This window comes from Trichomonascus vanleenenianus (genome assembly GCF_965637985.1).
Source record: "Trichomonascus vanleenenianus strain CLIB 3782 genome assembly, contig: TRVA0_021S, whole genome shotgun sequence".
NCBI classification, from domain to species: domain Eukaryota; kingdom Fungi; phylum Ascomycota; class Dipodascomycetes; order Dipodascales; family Trichomonascaceae; genus Blastobotrys; species Blastobotrys vanleenenianus.
In genome coordinates, this window is record NW_027481866.1 from 65,429 (window position 1) to 89,933 (window position 24,505).

A 24,505-nucleotide genomic window follows, 5' to 3' on the forward strand; every position below is an offset into this window, starting at 1 on the left:
TTGCTGACAACCCGGAGATTATAGGCCATCTGAGTTGACGAATGGAACTGTTTGTCTCAGATAGTCGCAGTTTTTGTGCCCCACGAACTGCGGCGCAGCCCTCTGCGTGCGCGAATCCAAGACAAAAAAATTTTTTTTTATCAGCAAACGGGCAGGGAGATATAAAAATGCAATCTTATCCACACCAATACATATTTCTTTAGAAAATATTTCTCTTTCGTTAAAGTAAAAAAGAATTTTCGAATAGTAATAGAATAAAAATGACCTACGAAGAAGATTCTTACAGATCCCGTGACTCCTACCGGGATAGAGACCGAGACGGCTACCGTGGCCGAGGCAACGGTGGTGGTTATCGAAGCGGTGGCGGCGGTGGTGGCTTCCGAGGAGACCGACGAGGTGGTGGCGACCGATACGGTGGCGACCGTCAGGGAAACCTGGGCGATAACCTCGAGAAGCAGGACTTTTCCGACATGTCTAAGCTGCCCAAGTTTGAGAAGAACTTCTACAAGGAGGTTGAGACTGTTGCCAACCGATCGGATGCAGAGGTTGAAGAATTCCGAAAGAAGCACGATATGGTTGTGCACGGCACGGAAATTCCAAAGCCAGTCGAGACCTTTGACGAGGCCGGGTTCCCAAGCTACGTCCTGAAGGAGGTCAAGGCCCAGGGTTTTGATGCCCCAACTGCCATTCAGTCCCAGGGCTGGCCAATGGCCCTTTCTGGCCGAGATGTCATTGGTATTGCGTCTACTGGTTCCGGTAAGACTCTTTCCTACTGTCTCCCAGCCATTGTCCACATCAATGCGCAGCCATTGCTTGCTCCAGGCGATGGTCCAATTGTTCTTGTGCTTGCTCCCACTCGAGAGCTGGCTGTCCAGATCCAGCAGGAGTGCTCCAAGTTTGGCCGAAGCTCGCGAATTCGAAACACATGTGTCTACGGTGGTGTCCCACGAGGCCAGCAGATTCGAGACCTGGCCCGAGGCGTTGAGATTTGCATTGCTACTCCAGGTCGACTCATAGACATGATTGAGAGCGGCAAGACCAACCTTCGACGAGTTACCTACTTGGTTCTTGACGAGGCTGATCGAATGCTTGATATGGGTTTCGAACCTCAGATTCGAAAGATTGTTGACCAGATTCGACCAGACCGACAGACTCTTATGTGGTCTGCTACCTGGCCTAAGGAGGTCCAGCGATTGGCCCGAGATTACCAGAAGGACTACATCCAGGTCAATGTTGGTTCTCTTGAGCTTTCTGCCTCGCACAACATAAAGCAGATTGTCGAGGTTGTTAGCGAGTTTGAGAAGCGAGATCGATTGCTTAAGCACCTTGAGACTGCCATGGAGGACAAGAGCTCCAAGGTTTTGATTTTCACTTCGACCAAGCGAGTCGCCGATGAAATTACTCGATATCTTCGACAGGATGGCTGGCCTGCGCTTGCCATTCACGGTGATAAGGGCCAGGACGAGCGAGACTGGGTCCTTCGGGAGTTCAAGTCTGGCAAGAGCCCAGTTATGGTTGCCACCGACGTTGCTTCGCGTGGTATTGGTAAGTTACTAATTTTTTCCCCCCACCCCCATTCATTTTTTTCTACTTACGAAGAGATGAGACTATATCTAGCTGCTGCTGCTCAATCTTGAAATGAGCGGCAAGACTGAAGATGAGAGAGAGATACCATTTGATACCCCTTGATTGAAGAGGAGTCCCACTGCGATATATACAATGACAGGCTAGAACCAAGTTTCTAGCTGGTTTTGGATGATTTGTATGATAACAATTCGCAATGGCGTGAACCTCGTGATATGATACCAGATCCTTCTACTTCTGCTAATTATTTTTTTATTTTGGCTGGTGGTGTCTTTTTAGTTTGCATGCTGTTTGTTCCAAACCGCATTTCTTATTGAGCAATTGGTAAGTTTATTTGCAAATTAAAAGACCTTGGAAGGATACTGCTGTGGCAACAATTTCATATTGCTTGTTACTGGGTGTCATGCAAAAGAAGATATCAAGGGTTTATCCAATGGGACTATTTACAATAGTCTTTTTTGTTTCGCTTTTTGTTTGCTTTGTTGAACATTTGCTAACTGTGGAATTTATAGACGTCAAGGGCATTAACTACGTCATCAACTACGACTACCCGTCTAACAGCGAAGACTACGTGCACCGAATTGGCCGAACTGGTCGTGCTGGACAGAAAGGTACTGCTATCACCCTCTTTACCACTGACAATTCCAAGCAGGCTCGAGATCTTGTTACTATTTTGACCGAGGCCAAGCAGGACATTGATCCAAAGCTTGCTGAGATGGGCCGACCACCACAGCGAGGTGGTGGTGGCCGATACCGAGGCGGCAACGGATACAGAGGTGGTAACGGTGGTGGCTATCGCAACGGCGGTGGCTACCGACGGGGCGGAGGTTACGGCCAATCTGGCTCCAACAACGCTCCAATGGGCGGTAGACGATTCTAATTATACCCCTAGCATTTTAAAAATCCTAATGCCATAGAATACTTATTTATCTATATATTTGCGTCGATTAATTTTAAAAAATATCTGGTTTTGAACTACCATTACAATCGCAGATTTGAACAATTCATTACAGATTACCTTCTTTAAACATCCTGATAATACCGTATAAAAAATAAATTACCAGTTCCATCCATCCTCATCTTCATCATCTGGTTCCAATGATAGATTCTTTGTCTTTTTCGTAGTGTCCTCTACCTGCTCAGCATCATCAAAGTCATCATTCCAGGAGGTAAAGTCGTTAGCGTCGTCATCATCATCTGCATCGCCAAAAGGTGCGGCAGGGGGTAGCGTAACCTTCTGAGGCTGCTGTGGTTGTTGCTGTGAGCGCAGCAATTGAGGAGGGGGGCTTGGGGTGTAGGCCGTAGTCGGCTTCTTGTCCAGAGGAGCAGACATCAATCTATCCGAAGACGATGCGAGGTTGGACCACGTCCACTTCGAAAGACTCGAGACTGCACCTGCGGCGGTAGCGGCCAAGTGTGACGAGGAGGTCGCAGCCGAGTCTGGAGTAGCGTCAGAAACGGATTCCGGATTGTTCTGCTTTCTGTCCAACGAATCAGCATGCGCACGAACTTTGGCCAGGAAAAGGTCCATTGTTACTATTGCCTGTTGTCGAACGTTGGAGTCGGAGTCAATGAGCAGAGGCGCCAGTGGACCAATGATTTTGTTACAGCACTCCATCGGAGTGTAGTAGTCTGCTGTGGCAGTAAGGGCCAACAGGGCCGCAATTCGAGATTGCACAAATGGATCACGCAGGGCTCGTGAAAATGCGGCTGTGAGCACGTTGGCGCGACTAGACTTGGCGAACTGGTCAGCAATGCGGCCCAAAAGAATAGTAGTGTTGGCTCTAATTTCCTGCACGGCATCATTTTGCGTTTTGGCTAGTAATCGCAGCAGCTCTCCGTTGATCTGGCGTTCGGTTAACTTGGAAATGACATGGGCAACACTTTTGAGACTGTTCTCTCGGATTAGTGGCTCGCTGTCGGAGAATCCGCCTGCGAGCAATGGGAAGATCTTTTCTGACACAATTTTCTTGTCAAGGTATTCGATGTAGTCACCCATAGTAGTGAGCAGTTCGAGCCGAATTGCTCTATCCTGGCAGCTGAAGAGCTTGATAATAATAGGACTCACAATTCTGGCATAGTCTTGAGGATTAAGGTCTTTGGACAAAGCGACAACGGTCTGGAACCCCTTTACAGTCGCATTGCTAACAGACCCGCCAGCCGACCGCTTCTGCAAACCGAGGTCAATTGCCGCCGCAACCTGAGGAAGGACTTTATAATGCAGATACTCTCTGGGGAACTTATCCTGATTTTCGTTTAGTTTCGCCAGGAAAAGCGAGAGCTGGTCTTCAGACACAATTGTCAACGAAGCAAGGGTTTCCCCAATTTCGACCATGGGCGAGTGGAAGTTATCAATAGCCTTGCTAGTGATCACCTGATCAACGGTAGTCCTCTTTCGCGGTTCGACTGCGCTCATTTGTCGGCTGATATTGTAGATATGACTAGTGGGGATCTTCCCCCGGCGGGATGGACGCGCCGAAGATGGATTCTGGGGAGTGCCATTGAACACATCATATATCAAATTGCCCACTTGGAACGCGTCTACGGTCTGGGGCTGTCTCTGTGAGATCTGCCAGCCCTGCTTAGCCACTTCTGGAGGCGCGTAATTGCCCGATCCAGGTAGCAAGGACCCATATCTGAATAGAACCTCCTCCGACTCGGTAACAGTAGTCAATTCGAGGCCACCCACAAGCCATTCACCGGCGTCGTTCACGAAGATCGACCCCAGATTGATGTTCCCGTGGACGCATCCGCCTCCAGACACGTGGTGAATGGTATTAATGACATTATACAGCCCCCACACCTTGGTATCTTCCGACAGATCGTCAATTACAGAGTGTAATGGGCGTACATGCTCAGTAGCGATAATAAGAGAGGCGTCCGTCTCGACTGAGTCGAGGATCTTGACTACCCCGGGTATTCTCAGCTTTTTAAGCTTGGAAACCATATTACGAGCCAATGGCAATCTTTGGCTGTTTCCAGATGCCCTGGCATCAAAAATAAACAGAGAACATGGCGACTTATCGGATTTCTGGACACCATCATGGAGATCCCAGATAGTCGGAAAGTCGTAGCTCTCTGGCAGCTTCTCCCCAACAGTGTAAGGAATGCTAGGCCCGGTAAAGGACCCAAGCGTACGAGTTAAAAAGTCCATCTAGTACTACCCGTCTATAAATATGCGTATATACTACGAGAACTGAGTGATTATGGCAGAATATCTGGTAGTTCTATCGCTTCGGATATGCTTCGCTGGAGGATTATATTTTTCGGTTAAAGGTTGGGAGTAGGGTTAGTCTTCTTGCGCGTATCCGCCTGCCGACACTTGGTCTCTGAACACTGATTCAATGTGATCGCACATGTCCACCAGGTCGTTGAGGCCCTTGTTAAATGCTTGAATGGCCGTGGTCTTGCCGTATGTCTGGATTCGAATGTTCATTTTGGGCTCAGAAGGATGAGGGATGGAGTAGCCGCAGAACTCAACATCAGGGCTTAATTGACTCAATGTTAGCTGATTTCTGGGTAAACAAGCGTCGATATACTCACTTCTTCATGATAATGTATCGAAGAGCATTCCCTAGTGTGTGATCTTCGTTTTTGATCTGGAATGAGACTGCTGTACCGTCTTCCGATGCACCAGGCAGCTTTACATGGTTAGTTCAGCGTACAATAAAATCCTTTAAGAGCACTTACAATGGTGATCTTTTCTGGATCCCGGGTGTCCTCCTCTACCTGCTGCTCACCAGCTTCGGCCATGGTAACATCTTCTTCCTCCTGCAAATGCTCCTGCTGATCTGACATTTTTAATAAATATATTGAATCCGATAAGAATTTTCTTTCGGGGTTTTTCATTTTTTTTCAATATCGGGATATTAGGTAATCACGCCGCATGTTATTAGGTAATGTATGAGCCGCATGCGGCGCAAATCCAAATTGCTTACAATCCGTGGCACACACCTTAATTTTTATCTGCCATGGGTCCATATACTCCTTCAATTGACTTGGGGGCCAGCCCCCAAACCCCCGTAGCTCCGCTTCGCGGAGATGATTGCAGGGTCGAAGCTTCAAAGGTTTAGTTAGATTAACGGCCTCTAGCTAAACTCTGTTTCATATCACTAAGTCGAGTTATTTGTAAGAACGCATGATGAATGACATATTATTCGAAATTTTACCACAATTAAAGAATCTCAATAAACAAGACCAAGTAATTGACTCGTTGCTCTGAATCATCGTCAAAAAGAAAGCACATCTAACCACTTTACAGCAATTCCAGTATTGAAATAGAACTACTACCTCCACTCTAATACTGATACCTGCTCTTCATCGGTTAACCCCCGTATTGTACAGGTACTACAGTGTATTGTATGGGTAAGACAACCGTTCATGCCTAGCGAGAAATGGTACGGACTCTATATAACTTAGTTTTACATTGAATAACTAACCAAAATAACAGACCAATGCCTCAATCTTTTTATTGTCTCTTCAACTAAAGCAGGATGCCAGTATGGCGCTCAGGCTTGCGCGGCTTCTTTGAAGGCCCGCCCTCGAGCTCCCGTAGTGGGGGCTCTGGTATAGCATTGGAGCACGGCTGATCATCCTTGTACTTTGAAGGACTGTAGGTTATTGCATGGTCGCTTGTAATTCTGCGGGAATATACAAGGCATGGGACACGCGCACGGGCTACATAATGCATATTCGCCGCAAAGTTGTTGCGAAACTCGGCTATGCGTTTTCAAATGCTGGAAGACAACAAGTAATTGCTTATTGACTTTCACAGCTTCAGGGGTAATGCACTCGAAATACAAATGTGAAATATCTTACTTTAATGTATAAAATTGATATTCGGGTAAACTACCGGAGACTTCATATATACGGAAAAACAGTACAAAATAACTACGGTACGTGTGGGGGTGTCGGTATGTTGAATAAAGATCTGGCGAACCATGGATTTCCCGAAGGACCGTGCAGCCATGTACAAACCACAACCCATTGCCGTCGGCTTATGCTTGCATGCGCCCGCGCATTAACAGATGCCGTGCCCCTCCTCATGAATCGACACAAGTGAGGGGTAACGCAATTCATTACTTGGGGAATCAATCCCAATCGTCCCACAGTACCGTATCAGCGCTCTTTCCGAGGCGGCCCATAGCGAAGAGCTCAATCTCGGTCCGTGATCTCAGTAATATCGCCTCGGAAAGAAAGAAGGCATCTCCACATGAAAAGTCAATTTTAAACTCAAATACGTATTAACGAATACTATGGAAGTGGGAATGCAAATAGATTAGACCGAGAACTCGTCGTAGCCCTTGAGCGAGGCTTTGACTGGATTCTCAGACTGGAAGACAAGCTCAAGCTCCTCGAGAGTTCGACCCTTCGTCTCGACAAAGAAGAAGTAGATGAGAGTAAACTCAATGAGATCCCAGAATACAAAAAAGACGTAGAACCAGTACTTTATATGGGCCATTGCAACTGGAGCGGCGAATTGATTGACAAACGACGCAACTCCGCTGACAATGCCAAGCACCATCATAGCCTTGGCTCGCATCTTGTTGGACGACACCTCACCTGGATAAATAGGCTGCATGGAGGTAAACGAAATCGAGAAAACAGCACCAAAAATGAAAATAAATGCAATGGACGCAGACGACACCGAATGGTTAATGATGCCTTGAGCTTCCTGTTTTTGGAATGTCGCGGTAGTGGCCGCAACAATCGCAAGACAGACTGAAATACCAAGAGAGGCGCACAAGAACATCTTTCGTCGTCCGACGCGGTCGTGGAGAACTGGACCCATGGAGGCAAAAATCCAGCCAGTAAGCGCAAAGATGGCATTCATGAGTACCTGGGTTCGGGCAGAAGTGATGCCCACAGAATTGAGCATAGTGGGCAAGTAGTAAGAAGAGACATTATTGCCGGAGAACTGGCCAAACCAGGCGAACATGACGATTAACATTAGTCTGTAACGGTCAGATCGGGTCCGGAACAGATCTCGGATGTCGAAGAAAGACTTCGGACTGGCAAGAGCAACAGACTTAAGCGATTCAATAATCTCAATCAGCTCAAGTTCAACCAGGGGGTGGTCGGCGTCGCCATTGCAATGGTAATCGATAATAAATTGCCGAGCCTGTTCAACTCTATCTTTGCCAACGAGCCATCGCGGGGATTCTGGAATGAAGTAGAGACCAAGCAACACAATGCCTGGACAGAGCATCTGAAGCCACAGCGGGACTCGGAATGCAAGAGTAGAGCCCTCAAAGTGGATCATGCATCCGTAAATGGAGAATGCAGCAATAAGGGAACCAACGTACCAGAGGGTGTTGTAGAAACCAGACACCGTACCACGGATATGTGGAGGAGCGATCTCAACGCAATACATTGGAGCAACGTTAGTAGCAATGGCAGAGAAGAAAGAGAGGAGATATCGGCCCCCAATGAATGTAGAAGTAGTCTTAGCAGTGGCAGTGACAATAGTACCGACAATTACGCCAGCACAACCTATAGCCATGGCCAATTTTCGACCCCGATAATCAGAGATCCAAATAAAAAGTGAGCCTGTCATACCACCAATGTTGAAAATGGAGAACACAAGGCCGGTACCAGCTGATCCTTGGTCCATATTGTAGTAGTCAAGGTATTCGGGGAGGGCATTGATAGAACCCATAAGAGAACCGTCGAAACCGTTGAGGGTGGAACAGAAATAGACTAGGAAGCAGACGGCATACAGCTTTATCATGCCCTTGCCGTAGAGTGAAGGCCTATTAGCTTCGATAGCATTGTGCAAGTTGGCCTGAGCATTGGCAATTGTCTTCTCGAATTGGACATCGCCAGGAAGAGACCTGTTCTCAGCATCCTCATCATTATTCTCCTCTACGTGCCGAGTGGCAGCAAGTTTCTCAGTATTTGGTGAATTCCCCGACTTGTCCATTGGTTAGGTTCCTTGGAGATCCTTGGATTGCATTGGGCAAAACGTCTTCACGACGTATAAATACCAGCTTTTATACTCTTTTTAGCAGCCTCACAGATATTGATCAATTCCATATTACGGTTGCTTGCAGTTGCCGAGCAGGCTTCGGAGCATTCACCCCGATGTGGGGTATATAAAACTCTCCTTTGGAGTCCCATCATTAACGGCAGTATGCTATGATCTCTATGTGGGGGAAAACGAAAACGGGGGTATAGGAGAGGGACATGGGTCCGCGTCATCTACATACTTCGGGGATACAGGCAGAAAACCTCCTAGGGCAATATATTCAAGTTGAGTGCCAACAGTGAACGAATTCCCCCAGATTAAGCCCTACAAGTTTGAGAGTGTTTCAGAGTCTCCAAGATTCAGAACGACACAAATAATTCGTGGATCCACTGTGATTTTACTTCCGGTTCAGCTCCCCAAGCTCGAGTTGTATAACGTCCTCTCTGCTTGAGCAGCCATATGTCAACTGACTTTGCGGATATTTAACATGTTCCGCATAAGTTCCACCTAATCAATGTGCATCGCCATCCCGGCCTCCCATCCGAATGGTGAAGGTCGATACACATAGGCTGGAAGACAGCTCCATGGCGTTGTTCTCCGCTATGTATCTCTATCGGTATGACGAAAGAACGTAGAAAATTTAATGAAGAATTTAGGTTATATGGGGATAGTTTACTGATGAAGTTTTATACAGAGGATAGTTTAGCGGTTAACGGCGGAAGGGCCAGTACACGGAGTAATAAAGTCCATACGCATTCAAGACAACGCGTCAGCCGTACTGTCGATCAGATACGTGTTCAACCCCAGGATTTTAGCGCAAGGTAATGAATTCATCCAGACGGCTTCAAAAAAATCAAACTTGCATGGTGCAGAAGGGCTAGCAATTATAATAATTATTATCTTCGGAGTCCATTGCCTAGAAGGAAGAAAGACAGCTGATATCGCCAAAGATCTTAGAGATCATGTCGAACGCGCCCATGAAACTGGAGGATGAGGCTGAACGAAGATTGTGTCATACAAACTTTTGAGATCCTCCACGATCAGGTTGTTAACCAGGACAAAGTCTTGCAATTTGAGGAGGCTCCAATTGGGATGGATATGAATAAGCTTGGAATAATTGTAATAGATCATAGAAATTCAGTGTTTCGCCAGGTACACATATCAGTAATATTACCGTAGTTGCAAAAACTGAATATCATACTCTCTCAATAGTCTTGAATCCACAAAGAAGAAGCTACTTTAAAGTGACCATAACACTTTTGATCAAGTGTAAACAGAGAACAACCCTGATGAAATCACTCTACCCCTATAACTCACTCAGATATGGGAAGGCTTTTTCTACTGGTCGCAGCGGAAGCCAATAGAATTACAGCAGGCTAATCTTTTCCAGATGGAAGACTTCGCTATATTTCGGCCCTCTCTTAGCAAATTGTATGGCACCCTTTGCAAAACTTTGGCAGAGTTATACAGACCATCACAGTCAATGTGACGGATAGGTATACAAAGTGGCTAGATCCATTGAATCGTTATCTTTACCATCTGGTGTAGTGTAACATCCAACCAGTATGGCATACTATTGGACCGGACCTCCTACGGACAGAATATAGCGCAGACGGGGTCGTACCCGCAGAAATGAATGCAGGGCTCAGAAACGGTTACTGCTAATAAACATTGTCCGGAGTTGGTTCCGAATGGCGAAACATTAGCGGACCGTGAAATCCTCCGCAGAGCGACTTTCTGGGGTTGATGTTGGTAGGGACAGGGTGACATCGCTGTTTTGCTGAGTGCCGATGGTACCCCGCCTGAAAAAAAATGGTGGGGTACATTGTAACATTAGTACTGTGTATATAAGTGTATCAGGTATACCAAATTATAGAATAATTTTGACACTCAATAAATAAATAAATATGCCGACTATCTCTCCTGATACTGGACTGACCTACCTTGAGTCTCTGAAGCGAGATGGGTTTGTGAGAATTCCAAAGGTTCTCTCTGAAGAAGAGATTGAGAAGCTGCGAGCCGCCGCTCAGCGAACTGTAGAGATGGCTCGTGCAGGAAAATGGCCATATATCAGAACCCTTCCAAAGCAGTTCCCACCATGGGGTAGCGACCCATCCAATGGCATATGGGGTGTTCAGCATTTGATGCACCCAGATTTACCCGACCACTCCCTTTTCACGTCTTCTTATTTCAATAGCGGAGTTCGCGAAGTTATTAAGGAGTTGCTAGACGATGATAATGACGACCGCCTTGTTATGGAACTGTATAATATGCTTATTCGCCCAGATAAGGACTTTGCATTGCGATGGCACCGAGATGATGTCCCACCAACGGCCACTGCCGAAGAAGAAGTAGCTAGGCTCAACAAGCCCGCTTGGCATGCTCAGTGGAATCTTCCATTGTATGAGGATAGATCGCTGATTGTAGTCCCAGGGTCCCACGCCCGAGCGCGAACGGATGCCGAGAGAAATGCTGATCCATTTGCCGACGAGCTGCCAAATATGAAGGTCGTTGAGATGATGCCTGGTGACGTTATCTTCTACAACAATAATATCCTCCACCGTGGTGTGTATGATTCCACGAAGGAGCGAATGACTCTGCATGGCTCCATTGGACATGTCAATGGCAAGACTGCGCGGCCACGGAACGTGTTGCAGCATGGTGTAGGCGAGTGGGCTGACAAGATCAACTTCTCCGACCTTTCGGAAGAAGAGCAGCCAATTGCCATTGCTATGCGTGATAGATTGGTTAAGATGGGAGCTGAGAATCAGAATGTCGGCTTTTCTCAGGGCGGAAATGAGTAGACAGACAAGGCCCATTGAGTAGAAATTCGAATACACTATACGCAACGATTTTCATGACGCGGCTTCTTCTACAGTTCCCCCACGCTAGATTCATTCCTCCCTTGTATAAACAAATATTCATACAGTATATAGCGAGGAAAAGGCAGTCATCAATTTCACTTTGAAATTGCATTTGACGTGATGCCGATGAACCTTTTTACTCCGTATAATATGTATCATCAAACAATAGATTGGAATAGCATCAGTGCGAAAGCTAGTAAATTTCAAAACAAAATATATACCAGTGATAGTATGAAAGAAAAGACAAAAGAGACTAGAACACTTAGACGGAAATATCGTCGAAGCTCTTGAGAGAAGCCTTGACTGGGTTCTCGGCTTCGAAAACAACTTCGAGCTCCTCAAGAGTTCGGCCCTTGGTCTCAACAAAGAAGAAGTAGATAAGGGCGAACTCAATCATATCCCAGAAAACGAAGAAGACATAGAACCAATACTTGATGCGGGCCATGGCAACTGGAGCGGCAAATTGGTTTACAAACGATGCAACACCACTGACAATTCCCAGTACCATCATAGCCTTGGCTCGCATCTTGTTAGAGGACACCTCACCTGGGTAGATAGGTTGCATAGCAGTATACGAAATGGAGAAGGCGACATTGAAGAGGTAGATAAATACAATGGACGCATAAGAAAGATGGTTGTTGGTGATGCCCTTGGCTTCTTGATTTTGAAAAGTTGCAGTGGTGGCAGCTACAAGAGAAAGACAAACCATGATGCCCAAAGTAGCGCCTAGGAACATTTTTCGTCGACCGACGTGATCGTGGAGGAACGGACCCATGGAGGCGAACACCCAACCGACAATGGCATAGATAGCGTTCATAAGAACCTGAGTTTTTGGTTCGGTAATACCAACAGCGCTGAGCATATTTGGCAAATAATAAGACGCGACATTGTTACCAGAGAACTGCCCGAACCAAGCAAACATAACAATAAGAGCCAATCGGTATCGATCGGATCGCGTCATGAACAGATCTCGAATGTCGAAGAAGGATTTTGGACTGGCGAGAGCGACAGCCTTGAGCGACTCGGTAATCTCAATCAACTCAAGTTCAACTAGGGGGTGGTCGGCGTCGCCATTGCAGTGGTAATCGATAATAAATTGCCGAGCCTGTTCAACTCTATCTTTGCCGACGAGCCATCGAGGGGACTCTGGGATGAAATAGAGGCCCATTAAGACAATACTTGGACAGAGCATCTGAAGCCACAGTGGCAGCCGGAATGCAAGGGTAGAGCCCTCAAAGTGGATCATGCATCCGTAAATGGAGAATGCAGCAATAAGGGAACCGACGTACCAGAGGGTATTGTAGAAGCCGGAGACGATACCTCGGATATGTGGAGGAGCGATCTCAACGCAATACATTGGAGCAACGTTAGTAGCAATGGCAGAGAAGAAAGAGAGGAGATATCGGCCCCCAATGAATGTAGAAGTAGTCTTAGCAGTGGCAGTGACAATAGTACCGATAATTACGCCAGCACACCCTATAGCCATGGCCAATTTTCGGCCTCGATAATCAGAGATCCAAATAAAAAGCGAGCCCGTCATACCACCAATGTTGAAAATGGAGAACACAAGGCCGGTACCAGCTGATCCTTGGTCCATATTGTAGTAGTCAAGGTATTCGGGGAGCGCATTGATTGAACCCATAAGAGAACCGTCAAAACCATTCAAGGTGGATAAGAAATAAACCAGAACGCAGACGGCATAAAGCTTCTTCATGCCCTTACCAAATGTGGCTGGCTTGTGCTCTTCGATGGCAAGATGCAGGTTGGCCTGGGTGTTGGCGATAGCTTTCTCAAATTGAACTTCCTCGCCGGAGGACAACCTCTTCTCATTTAGAGAGCTGTGCTCTACGTGGTCTGTCATGCCTGACTTCTCAACGCGATTGTCGTCCATGGCGTACTCAGATCTCTGGAGGATATTTGGAAGGGAATGGATTATAAAAGCCTTTTTCAGGCGGAATATCCCTGATCTTATATACCGTTTTTTGTATCGATCAGGTTCGCTCGATATTAACATGCAGACGAGGGGCTCAAAAAAGTAAAATAAAACGAATGTGGGGTGGGCACTTGCCAACGAACGTCCATCAACGGCAGTCAGGTGGGATAGCAAGGATCAAAGTGAGTAGGCAGTTTAATTCGGTTGCATACGCCGGTATAGTGGCAATTATCCCGAGATAATAGTGCAGTTGTGCGTCGGTAGTCGACAAGAAACATACCCCAGATCTGTGCAGAGAAGAGATACCCACCACGTTCCGGCTTTAATCTCGAGAGTCTGCTCCTATCCCACTCCAATTGATCAGTTCATCGACTTATCTTTTGCCTCTCCACTCAGCCCACATAGATCCTTGCTATTGTGTATTATTTTTCCCTCCTCTGCCCCCTCAGACCCCTCTGCTCTTCACGTCGTAGTATCTGGGAGATTTGGGCGGAGTTTCAGATCAACCGATGTCACCATCTTTAAAAAAGGCCGTAGACTACCGTACTGAAAATGGCTTACGAATGCGGAGAAAATAAGAAATAAAACGCAGCACCATCATGCGCATCAGCATGAGAAAATGGTGGAGATATTGCACATTTAGGAATTAATGGAGAAGGTCGTTCTCATTGGACTCGTTGGACGGAGGTTTCGACCCCCCACCGTATGGCTAGAGAACTAAGCTTTAATGTCCAGCCGCACAGGGGCACGGATCACCTAATTAAGTAAGTGTCGGTGCAAATCAATTGAACCGCTCAGTGAGCCGCACCACAAGGCTTGGGCGGTTTATATGCATGTGGGGCCATGATCCTCCGAGCTCGGGTCATTTAATATGCGCTACTAGTTAAATGAAGAATATAATACATGTGTAGTTTTGCTAGTCCATATGCGGCTAAGTATACGTGTACCGGTAGTGGAGTCCGGCACGTAATACGGCTACGTGTTCATGGTCCCGCAAAAAAGAGATTGATCAAACATCGATTCCAGAACTGCGGAGGGGGGTGTAAAAGTACAGCAGTTACTATAATTTCAGTTACGGTAATGTAGTTTCTTTTCTTTTATTAAGGGTACTAGTAAGGGTTAGCTTTATGGAGTTGTCTGTGCAGCAGCACGAAATTTCCGTCCACAGCAAGCGATTACAGTATATGATCTATAGCTCTAGGTCGTTCCGCTTAAACGACCAATCGCATGTGGGTTCCGCTATAGTCATTGAACTGGGTCGCCTCGAAAGGAGAATCGGATGGAGATGTTCAGGGTTGCAACATCGCCAAATCAGAGCGTAGAGGAGCATGGTATCATTGATGAATGTTTCGGAAAAAACTTTGCCCTCTGGTCATAGTAAGCCTGAAGAATTTGCAGCAGAATAAAAAGATTTATCGTCCAACGGTAATCTTGAAAAAGTAATAGCGGAGAAAAGCTCATCAGAGTAGTGTGCCCATCGGATGTTACTTCAACTTAGCTCGTTTCTCCGTCCCCGCATGGTTTATCCTTCACTCACTTTAAGGACAGTCAAATTCTATCAACATCATCAGTTAGCTAGAATAGATCTCTCAGATGACACAAATATTGTAAAAATGAGTCAGACCAAACTTGGTACGACTATGGCAGTAAACCTGACTCCACCAATTGCCCACCAAGTTCATATCTTTCCTTCAAAAACAAACACCTCGCCGACTCTAATAGAACCCAGATTATGTACAAAAAGCACATATGACTTATTAGGTACTGTAATACATACTTAATCCCTTGCCTTATCGCCTCAATGCCCCCAATAACGGTTCTCACTAACGATAACCCGTTACCTAAGTGGTCAATTAATAATAAGGCCATCTACCGCGTAATTTAATATTTATAAGAATACAAAGAACTAATTACTACTCCTCCAAAGTAATCAACTGCTTGCCCTTGGAGGCCATGGTGTTAGCCAAAGCTTCAGTTATGACCTTGCCCAGCTCCTCATCAGAGCTAGACAGGGAAAGCTTGACGGTCGACACTGGAGGCTCTACAAGCTCGCCATCGGCCATCATCTTGAGCAACTTCTTCACCAACTCAAACTTCTTGCCCGGGTTCTTCTTGCCCCAGGCAGACACCCAGTAGCCATGGGCGTGGATGTCCTGGAAGATAAAAGAACCCACACCAAAAGTCAACGGCTGGCCAGACATACCGCCATAAGTAACAAGATGGCCGCCTGGAGAGAGCTTTCGCGACATGTTGGTGCAATTCTTGCCGCCAATGCAGTTGAGAGCAAGCTTGATCTCGGAGTCCTTAGTCCACTCCTTAATCTGCTTGTCAAACTCCTTGTCGCCAAGCTCTTCCTCAGTAATTACATAAGTCGCGCCAAGATCCTGAAGTTCTTTCTTAAGCTTGTCCAAGTCTGGTCGGTCTCGGACAATGTTGATGCTCTTGAGCCCCCAGAGCTTGCCGAACTGAATAGCGGCCCGGCCTACACCGGAATTGGCGCCATTCTGGATGAAGAAGTCGCCCGGATGGAGATCGACAAACTCCTTGAGCATCTGGTGCGCAGTCGTCGGATTTACAGAGACCGTAGCAACCTGAATAGGCTTGTTATTGGCGTGGTCCGGAATGTAGTTCATAGCTTTCTCGTCAACCGTGGCCCCAGTTCGCCAGGTGCCAAAGCAGACACTAGCCGGAACAGCCCAGTCGCCAACCTTGGCACTGGAGACCTTGGAACCGACCTTAACAACCTCGTAGACGCCCTCATTTCCGCCAATTGCGACGGGTTCCGAGGTGCCCAGATCTTCGCGGAAGACCGGTCGGGAAGGGTAAATGCCCTGAATCTGGTTGATATCAGATGGATTGATTGGGAACGCCAGCAATTTCAGCTGAACTTCATTGTCCTTAGGCTCAGGGACATTAACTGAGAGTGGCCTGCATTTCAATTGTCAGGGTTAATTCAATTCTCCTTGTTGATTGGTGGAAGACACTTACTTGACAACCTCCCGAGGGTCGCCATACTTTGGGAAAACGAAGGCTCTTGCTTTGGTGGTCATTGCTCGTCGCAGAATTTTAGAGGCCATGGTGATATCGCGCTTAATTTATACTGTAAATTGAGGCTTTAAATGAGATTGTTGATTTCTAAGCGTCGAGATGCGTAGAGATCCGAAACGGGGTATGGAAGTCGCCCATCACCGCAGGGCTTATCTTACTCTGCGCGCGCGCTCTCGGCTGCTATATGAACCCCAGACGCCGCTCCCCACTAATATTGCTGTTTAACTGTTGCGTTTATAACGTGTAAATTCCCTCGTAATATTTTTGATCAATTGAATAAGCGTAGTTACATGTATAGAAACCGAGTGAATGTTCAATTGTATAATTGTGGCGACGGTACATGTTGCACTTTTGAACAGGAACCGGTGGAGAGACATTAGATGCCTTATATCCGAGGTATGATCTATCCGAGGTTAAGATTTAATAGTCGGAAGCAACTAATCTGCTGTCTACTAATGAGCCAGCTACATTAGTAATGATATTATATGTGTGAAATTGACGGTATTTATATTCGGTGTACGATAGATGTGAGGTTGACCATATCTGATACACATATGCGATGTACTGGTCATATTCGATATAAGTATGCGAGGTATTGGTCATATCTGATGTATACAAGTGTTGGTCGTATCTACCTGCGGAATATTGGTAATATGTGACATATCTGTGGAATATCAAGAAATATTGATCAATTCGATATATGGTACGATACGATACTAGTGGAAAAATATTGATGATATCCGACATACTGTATATATGTGGAGCATCGATGCAGTATAAGTGGAACATTGACCATATTCGATATGGGGATATTGGCCATACCTCAATGGTTCTACTTGGGTTATGTCGAATCGGATTATGGGTGGTGAAGTCGGTTTGTCGCGATTCCGCGTACTAATCGCTTATTAAGCGAAAAGCTGAAATTTGACTTTTTTGGGGGCTGACACCCAGAGGCTCACAGCAAACCCACCACCCGATCTCTCTTTTCCCTGCCGATTTAACCAGTAGAAGTTTGTAATGGACTTCGAAAGATGGCAGGCGATAACACGCAGCAGGAATTCGTAGGATGCTCAGCAATAGAGGGCAGCTATGCTCTGCTGGAGAAGCTTGGCGAAGGCACATTTGGCGAGGTCCACAAAGCGCGCAGGAAATCAACCGGCCAATTGGTCGCCCTCAAGCGGATCTTCATGCACAATGAGAAGGAAGGCTTCCCACTGACTGCTCTGAGAGAAATTAGAGTTCTCAAAGACCTACAGCACGAGAACGTGATTCCCCTCGTGGAAATGGTCATCGGGGCGCCTCCAGAGCAGAGCAACCCCGATCCGCGCCCTCCAGTGTACATGGTGACCCCCTACATGGATCACGATCTTAGTGGGTTGCTCCAGAACCCCAATGTAAAGCTGTCTCTTCCGCATATCAAACTGTACATGAAGCAGCTGCTCGAAGGGATGAAATACCTCCATGAGAGGCAATATCTGCACAGAGACATTAAAACAGCCAACATCCTCATTGATAACAATGGCACAGTGAAGATTGCCGACTTCGGCCTGGCCAGAAAGTACTATGATCCTCCGCCAAAGGCTGGAGCCGGAGCAGGCCCGGGTAAATACGCGTACACTTCAATGGTTGTTACTCGGTGGTACAGACCACCCGAGCTGATCCTAGGCGAGGCAAAGTATACCACTGCAATTGATATGTGGGGGATCGGGTGTGTGTTTGGTGAGATGTTCAAGGGAGCGCCAATTCTGCAAGGTGTCTCCGACATAGACCAGGGCCACCGCATTTTCAAGCTGCTTGGATCACCCACCCAGGAGACAATGCCTAGCTTTGATAAGCTTCCAGGAGGCAAAATGACGTACGGACCATACCACAGACAGTTTGAGTCGGTGTTTAAAGAGCTCGACTCGCCTTCTCTGTCGCTTTTGGCCGGACTGCTTGACATCAATCCATTGACCCGATTGACGGCAATTGGCGCACTGGCGCACCGATTTTTCATTAGCGACCCTCTACCAGCTACCAAGGACAAGCTCCCGCGGTACCAAGATTCTCACGAGATGAACGCTAAGAGCAACTTCCGCAAGGCTATTCCGCATGCTCCGAACGTGGACCCGTCGCAACATGCGCAAAAAATGGGCAGCCATAACGCCTACGATCAGCCATTTGCAATGAACCTACCGCCTCGACCGGAAATGTTCTATGACCAGTTCCCTCCGTCGCATAGACAGGACTCCTACCGGCCGCATAACAATAACCGACACTACCATGAGCATAATAATAATAGAGACCGACACTACCGTGGCGATCGCCATCAGCGGAGGAACAGACGACATCGCGGTCATAATATGCCTCCAGAGCCCCCGTATAAGAGACGAGGAGGACATCAGCCGCCGCCTCTGCCTCCGCCTCCCGAGCCTCCATATCGGTCCAACAGACCGCCATACCATGACCAGGGGTTGAATCCCCCGTACAGGAAAGAACACTTACCTCCTCCACCGCCGCCACCACCGCCACCACCACCTCATGCTCCTCCTCCACCGCCGCCGCCGCCTCCTCCAATGCCCCAATACGATGATGATAATCCGGGGACTTTTTCCAATGTTCCGAATATGCTCAATTATGACGAAGATGTGCAGGCAGTGGCCAAGCGACGAAAAAAGGACTAAATTTTCAAGTATTGTATATATTCTCCCGCGAAGCAGAGCCTTATCCTCTGTATAATGACTGCATCAATAGCTCTTTTGTTGTCTGTAGTGAATTGCATGTCATACAACAGAGCTTCGATAGCCCCCAAGTTAATTGGGGCAGTGGAGTGTTCATGGGGGGACTAGTCCCCCCAAACCCCCCTGGGGCTCCGCTTCGCGGAGATCTTGTAGAGACCAATTGATCCTCCGCGAAGCGGAGCCAGGGGGGTTTGGGGGCTGGCCCCCAAGTTAAATGAAGCAGTGGAGTGTTCATGGTGGGGAGCAGTCCCTGTGTGGTGAGTCTGGGCCGCTCCAGACTCACCAACAGGGAGCACGACGCCTCAACCACTTATATAAACGATGAATTATTTCAAAGTGGACCCATGGACGCCTTTCCCCTCGATCTAACCTATAAACAGCAAGCGCCTTCCGAACCATCAGACCATGAACGAACTGGATCCGCCGAAGATGAAGTCCGCCAATTCGTCTATAAAAGGAGAGCGGATATCGAGCGACAATCCTCGTCACTCACTCTTTTCTCTGATTTTGACAAATACTCAACCCAATTGGACTTCTTCACTGACTTGCCCACTAGGTAAGGACTACAACAGGAGACTGCCACAACCTCGGTCAGATCTTCTGCCTATATCTCTTCAAGCGAAAGCTAATACTTTGGTTATTTTAAAGGCACTCAACGTACGGACTATCGTTCTACGAACCCCTCACGGATCTCTCGACTAGTGAAGGCTACCACCCGACAACGCTCAGCCTCACAAAAATGGTGGACTACGACGAATCCAAGTTACCTCAACGAATGAGGGCGCAAACAGCCCCCAAGCCCCGCACTACTTGGAAGAATGATTTCCCCCGTAACCCTCAGCAACGCCCTGGTTTCCCCATGAATCAAGAACACCACCTGCACTACAGAGCTGTGGATTACCCCCAGTACAGCATAACTTATTCAATAAAGAACTACCTCGTTACCTTCCCAGCTCAACTCCGCAACAACCAGCTGGAGTTCGCAACGTTTCTCCAAAACCAATTCCTTGAGCTCCCACTGTCTAGCCTCAAAAAAGTGGTCTTCAATCATCTCCGCAACACTTGCATCACGCTTAGGGATGAGAACAATACTTCTACTACCACTCCACCAACTACTGTTGCCGAAGCCAGCGCTACCAACGCTGCAATTGACGGTGCCGCAACTACTACCGGCACCACAACTTCAGGAACTAATACCACAACGACCGTAGGGACCAAATCATTCCCGAACTTGACATCTACCACTCTTCCTGGATGGCAGCAAACTCTTATTGACTACATTGACAATTATCAGTTCATTGTCATTTTCCTAGGCACCCTTCAAACAGTTAACGGGTACATGTCTCTTCACTGTATCCCGTTTAACATTTACCTAACTCTGCTTCATGCCTTGCTCAATTATGCTATTAAACTTTCGTCCAATCCAGACAAGCACAAGGTGCCGATCCACGCTACCCTGGCAACTATTATGTGCCACTGCCCCGAAACCTGGATCTCGTTCCTCGAAGGACAATTCACGAACTTACAAATGGAATACCTCACTATTCCAGAAATGATGGACCTTATCCAGAAGTTCGACAACCACCTCCACAATTCGACTGGCCTTACCCCCTCCCACATGCGGTTTTTGGACTTTGACCGGCTTATCGACTTCCCTACCAGCACCAGGTTGAACTGCGATGACCAACAACAAGGTGGCGGCTACAATTTGGACGCATATAATCGTGCGCCAAACAATACGGACCAAATGACAGGCCAGGTACTCCTAGCCTACCACCTCGGAACCTCCAAAATTGTCAACGATCCCAAGCACGTCGCGGAAATGGTCAAGCTTCTGAAAGTGAAAACGAACACAACCAACAGGACGCAATCTGCCAATGCCCCCTACGTTTGCCTTTAACTCTCACTGCAAATTTTGCGGAAGTGCTGAACACCGCTTTGAGTACTGCTCAATCGTTAAATAATACTTTAGTTATTTTAAAGGCACTCAACCTACGGACTATCGTTCTACGAACCCCTCACGGATCTCTCGACAAGTGAAGGCTACCCCCCGACAACGCGCCGCCTCACGCCTGGGGCTCCGCTTCGCGGAGGATCAATTGGTCTCTACAAGATCCCCGCGAAGCGGAGCCAGGGGGGGTTGGGGGCTGGCCCCCAAGTTAAATGAAGCAGTGGGGTGTTCATGGGGGGACTAGTCCCCCCAAACCCCCCTGGGGCTCCGCTTCGCGGAGATCTTGTAGAGATCAATTGTTCCTCCGCGAAGCGGAGCCAAGGGGGTTTGGGGGCTGGCCCCCCAAGTTAAATGAAGCAGTGAAGTGTTTGTGGGTAGTGAAAGGAATCGTTAGTATATATACAGGACTACTTCTTGCGTTTGTTTTTCCTATTTCGTTGGATCATCATCGTAATTCGTTGCACTCGTTGGAGATTCCTCAGCGCGTATATGACAATGCCGATTGAGAACACTGTGACAACGCCGCTGACCAACAGGAATCCCCAGTTGGTTTCTTCAATGAAGTTCATGAGGTTCATGCCATAGAGAGAAGCAATAAACGCCCCGCCTCCTAACCCCAAAGTGCCGATTTGGAACTTGAGGTCCAGCAACATCAAGGAGTTTCGGTTAGAGTCGAGGATAATGTTGATAATCTCCTCCGTACTGCGGATGTTGTTAATAAGATTGCCCACTGTCTGAACAATTTCATCACAGTGCTTGTAGTACGACTCCAACAGCATCTCAATCTCTCCGTGGTCTGCGTCCTCATCTCGCGGCGTGCCCTTGAGCTTCTCAGTAAGATATATTCCCGCTAGATCCTCGTCCTGATCCAGCAGCTCTTCTATAGCGTCTCTAATAAGAGTAGCCTTTTGGTAGAACGAGGAGAGCTTTTTGCTCTGGATAAGCAACAGCCGCAGCTTTTCTCGGTCAATGTCGTCTTCCAGCTCTGCCAGAATACCGTTAATAACTGTCGTGTGGACCTGCATTTCCGCGTCCAGGGCAGTCACGACCGAGATGAAGATGGCCTCCAGAGCTCGCATCTCGTATGGCAGGCCGCCCATAGTCTTCGTGCCATACCTCAGCTTGTGCTCGAGGTCGTACATGAACACGCTCTGGGTCTTAGAGTCGGTTGATCCGTATGCGTCGAACAGAAGAACCATATCGGCTTTGATGAGTGCCCTGATATGCAAAAGGTTTACGAGAATGGAGTTTGTCCGCACCAAAATCGACGGAACAATGCTGCTGGTGCCAATATCCAGCTTCCGCAAGTCTCGCGGCAGCAGACCATGCTTGGAGAGCAATTCAGATCGCTTGAACTCGCCCGAAACGACCTTGACATTGCCATGCAAATCAAACACAGTGCACCGGACCAGGTGGTCACCGATGCTGCGGTGGCTAAGGCTTTTTTGGAGAATCAAGTCATTGAGAGACTTGAATGCAGCAGGACTAGATGCAGTAGTCCCGTCAGCTGCCCCAAGTAATGGTGTTGACGAGTTCGTCAGCCTCAGCCGGTCACTCAGAAGTTTGGGTTGCTCTGATTTCTGCCATCTGCCGCCAACGCCGCTACTGAAGCGCCGGAAAGTTGGGGCAAGCGGGGCCAGAGGAGGCTTCCGCAGGACACTGAATATAGGCCTCGCTATATGTGCCATCAGTGTTCAGAGTCTATATTAGCGGGAAGAATTAGTATTAAAAGGTCCGAGTGAGATAAGATTGACATGGAAATTTCGATCTCCGACCGGCGGGGGTTCAGCCGTACGAACCCGCCATATAACTTAACGACTTCCTTTAAATGACTTCTTGGCACTATGAATGAGTTATCTTGATGAGATTATATCTATGCATACGTCATTAGTTCTGTGTAGTTCGACTATATATGTACTACCAGTTTTATGGAAGGTGTAGATCCTTTGAAGCAGTTGAAAGTCGCGCTTTTATAACAGCTGGTGGAAATTTGAGAAGCGATAGCGGATTATTCTAAGCGAGATATTTTGATGTGCGAGAGAATAAACGAGTAATTATGGCACACGTCTAAGATTCTGCTGATGGTATTATCTCGGGGGTCGCTACCTCCGTTATTCTTTTCAAGCCATAGAACTATCAGTTTTTTAGTCATTAGTACAGTACAATACATGAGCAATATGTGAACATGCGAGCTGCGTTTGAGTATAAACGACCAGCCGAAAATATTAATGGAAGTTAATCAGATGGAAGCGCTAAAATTAATATCTACCTTGAAGATCGCCATCCATACCATGAAACTGCTTTCTTGCTAATACAGATAGTACCATGCCGTTACAGATATCCAACCCTCCATTTACTAATAGGCACTACCAGCGCTATTGGAGGTTCAGAGATATATGCGAAGGAATTAATGGGCTATAGTCACTAAATAAAGAGACAGGATGCTTCGGAAAAGACTGTGCGAAGTTTGGAAAGACTTCATCAGTACAGGGTGCCGATGTTATTGGTAGACCTAATTATATACAGCGCTGTTTCTATTATACCCACGAAATCGCCATCTGATTATTTGAGGTCTCAATTAAAAAGCATATCAAACTGAGAGGGCTTTTCAACAGAACATGACTCCACACTAGATCAATATTTTCATGCGCTTTCATCAACTGCGAAGAAAACTCATCCAGGAGCGGGATGGAAGATATTTCTCCGGAACTAACATAGCTGTGGATGAACTGGTAGTACAATCTTCCTGTCAGATGACGAATTGGTGAGATGCTCCAATGGTAAACTGCGGACAAACAAAGTCGATTACAAATAGTCGCCCATGTTGAAAGTTGCTATGCCCAGGTTATATTTCTAAAAAAGCATCCCTTCATATGAAGCCATTACCTTGCGCAATTGAAGTACTTTGTGCGGACTACCACGATACACTGTAGTGCATGTAAATGAGGTTACAATATAACGTTTGTGTATTGATACAATACAAAACCGTTACAAATGCACTGGACAATCCAAGAATGCTTTTCATTCTCCTGAAGTTTCAAAATTTACAAAAAAAATAGCATACCAATCCTGCAGAAAGGGACTCCAACTTCAAAGAAAGATAATCATCCACGCAAGTAAAATTCGCCGCATTTGGATGGCTGGCTGCTTGAAACTCATCTACCTGAGTACAACAATATTTTTGTTTTCAGCAAAGATTGGATCAACAGATCACCACTGGAACCCGATCGAAACAATATGATTCCTTGACCTGCAACATTTTTCACCACTCGAACTGTACAAGGGTATATGATATGCCGCAGTTCACTACGTACTATACTGCCCCCGGTACTCTACCTATCCACCAGTACCATACTGCAGACATATCACCCACAGAAACTTGAAATATACTTTATGCACGAAAGTGCCAATTATTAACTACATAATACCTCCATATGT

At 47.0% G+C, this 24,505-nt stretch overlaps 10 protein-coding genes across 10 annotated transcripts; 4 read left to right on the forward strand and 6 right to left on the reverse strand.

The window, feature by feature from the left end:
• Positions 1–260: 260 nt before the first annotated feature.
• Positions 261–2,464, forward strand: DBP2 (DEAD-box ATP-dependent RNA helicase DBP2; the record flags this gene model as incomplete). The annotated part of the gene is made up of 2 exons (XM_076685063.1): positions 261–1,545; positions 2,097–2,464. The coding sequence occupies 2 exons, from the start codon at positions 261–263 to the stop codon at positions 2,462–2,464; spliced, it is 1,653 nt and encodes a 550-aa protein (XP_076540660.1).
• A 177-nt stretch (positions 2,465–2,641) lies between these two features.
• On the reverse strand, positions 2,642–4,531 carry CEX1 (COPI-interacting protein CEX1; the record flags this gene model as incomplete). Its single annotated transcript, XM_076685064.1, has 1 exon — positions 2,642–4,531. The coding sequence occupies one exon, from the start codon at positions 4,529–4,531 to the stop codon at positions 2,642–2,644; it is 1,890 nt and encodes a 629-aa protein (XP_076540661.1).
• Positions 4,532–4,873: 342 nt separating this feature from the next.
• On the reverse strand, positions 4,874–5,382 carry RPC19 (DNA-directed RNA polymerase core subunit RPC19; the record flags this gene model as incomplete). Its single annotated transcript, XM_076685065.1, has 3 exons — positions 4,874–5,072; positions 5,128–5,225; positions 5,275–5,382. The coding sequence occupies 3 exons, from the start codon at positions 5,380–5,382 to the stop codon at positions 4,874–4,876; spliced, it is 405 nt and encodes a 134-aa protein (XP_076540662.1).
• A 1,480-nt stretch (positions 5,383–6,862) lies between these two features.
• On the reverse strand, positions 6,863–8,506 carry HXT13 (hexose transporter Hxt13p; the record flags this gene model as incomplete). Its single annotated transcript, XM_076685066.1, has 1 exon — positions 6,863–8,506. One exon carries the CDS (start codon positions 8,504–8,506, stop codon positions 6,863–6,865), a length of 1,644 nt encoding a protein of 547 aa, XP_076540663.1.
• Positions 8,507–10,458: 1,952 nt separating this feature from the next.
• On the forward strand, positions 10,459–11,355 carry TRVA0_021S00826 (uncharacterized protein; the record flags this gene model as incomplete). Its single annotated transcript, XM_076685067.1, has 1 exon — positions 10,459–11,355. One exon carries the CDS (start codon positions 10,459–10,461, stop codon positions 11,353–11,355), a length of 897 nt encoding a protein of 298 aa, XP_076540664.1.
• Positions 11,356–11,677: 322 nt separating this feature from the next.
• HXT15 (hexose transporter Hxt15p) lies at positions 11,678–13,306 on the reverse strand (the record flags this gene model as incomplete). The annotated part of the gene is made up of 1 exon (XM_076685068.1): positions 11,678–13,306. One exon carries the CDS (start codon positions 13,304–13,306, stop codon positions 11,678–11,680), a length of 1,629 nt encoding a protein of 542 aa, XP_076540665.1.
• A 1,955-nt stretch (positions 13,307–15,261) lies between these two features.
• Positions 15,262–16,425, reverse strand: ETR1 (enoyl-[acyl-carrier-protein] reductase; the record flags this gene model as incomplete). Its single annotated transcript, XM_076685069.1, has 2 exons — positions 15,262–16,276; positions 16,337–16,425. The coding sequence occupies 2 exons, from the start codon at positions 16,423–16,425 to the stop codon at positions 15,262–15,264; spliced, it is 1,104 nt and encodes a 367-aa protein (XP_076540666.1).
• Positions 16,426–17,427: 1,002 nt separating this feature from the next.
• On the forward strand, positions 17,428–19,059 carry SGV1 (serine/threonine-protein kinase BUR1; the record flags this gene model as incomplete). Its single annotated transcript, XM_076685070.1, has 1 exon — positions 17,428–19,059. One exon carries the CDS (start codon positions 17,428–17,430, stop codon positions 19,057–19,059), a length of 1,632 nt encoding a protein of 543 aa, XP_076540667.1.
• A 401-nt stretch (positions 19,060–19,460) lies between these two features.
• On the forward strand, positions 19,461–21,016 carry TRVA0_021S00914 (uncharacterized protein; the record flags this gene model as incomplete). The annotated part of the gene is made up of 2 exons (XM_076685071.1): positions 19,461–19,672; positions 19,765–21,016. The coding sequence occupies 2 exons, from the start codon at positions 19,461–19,463 to the stop codon at positions 21,014–21,016; spliced, it is 1,464 nt and encodes a 487-aa protein (XP_076540668.1).
• Positions 21,017–21,474: 458 nt separating this feature from the next.
• Positions 21,475–22,755, reverse strand: MFM1 (CorA family magnesium transporter; the record flags this gene model as incomplete). The annotated part of the gene is made up of 1 exon (XM_076685072.1): positions 21,475–22,755. One exon carries the CDS (start codon positions 22,753–22,755, stop codon positions 21,475–21,477), a length of 1,281 nt encoding a protein of 426 aa, XP_076540669.1.
• Positions 22,756–24,505: the final 1,750 nt, after the last annotated feature.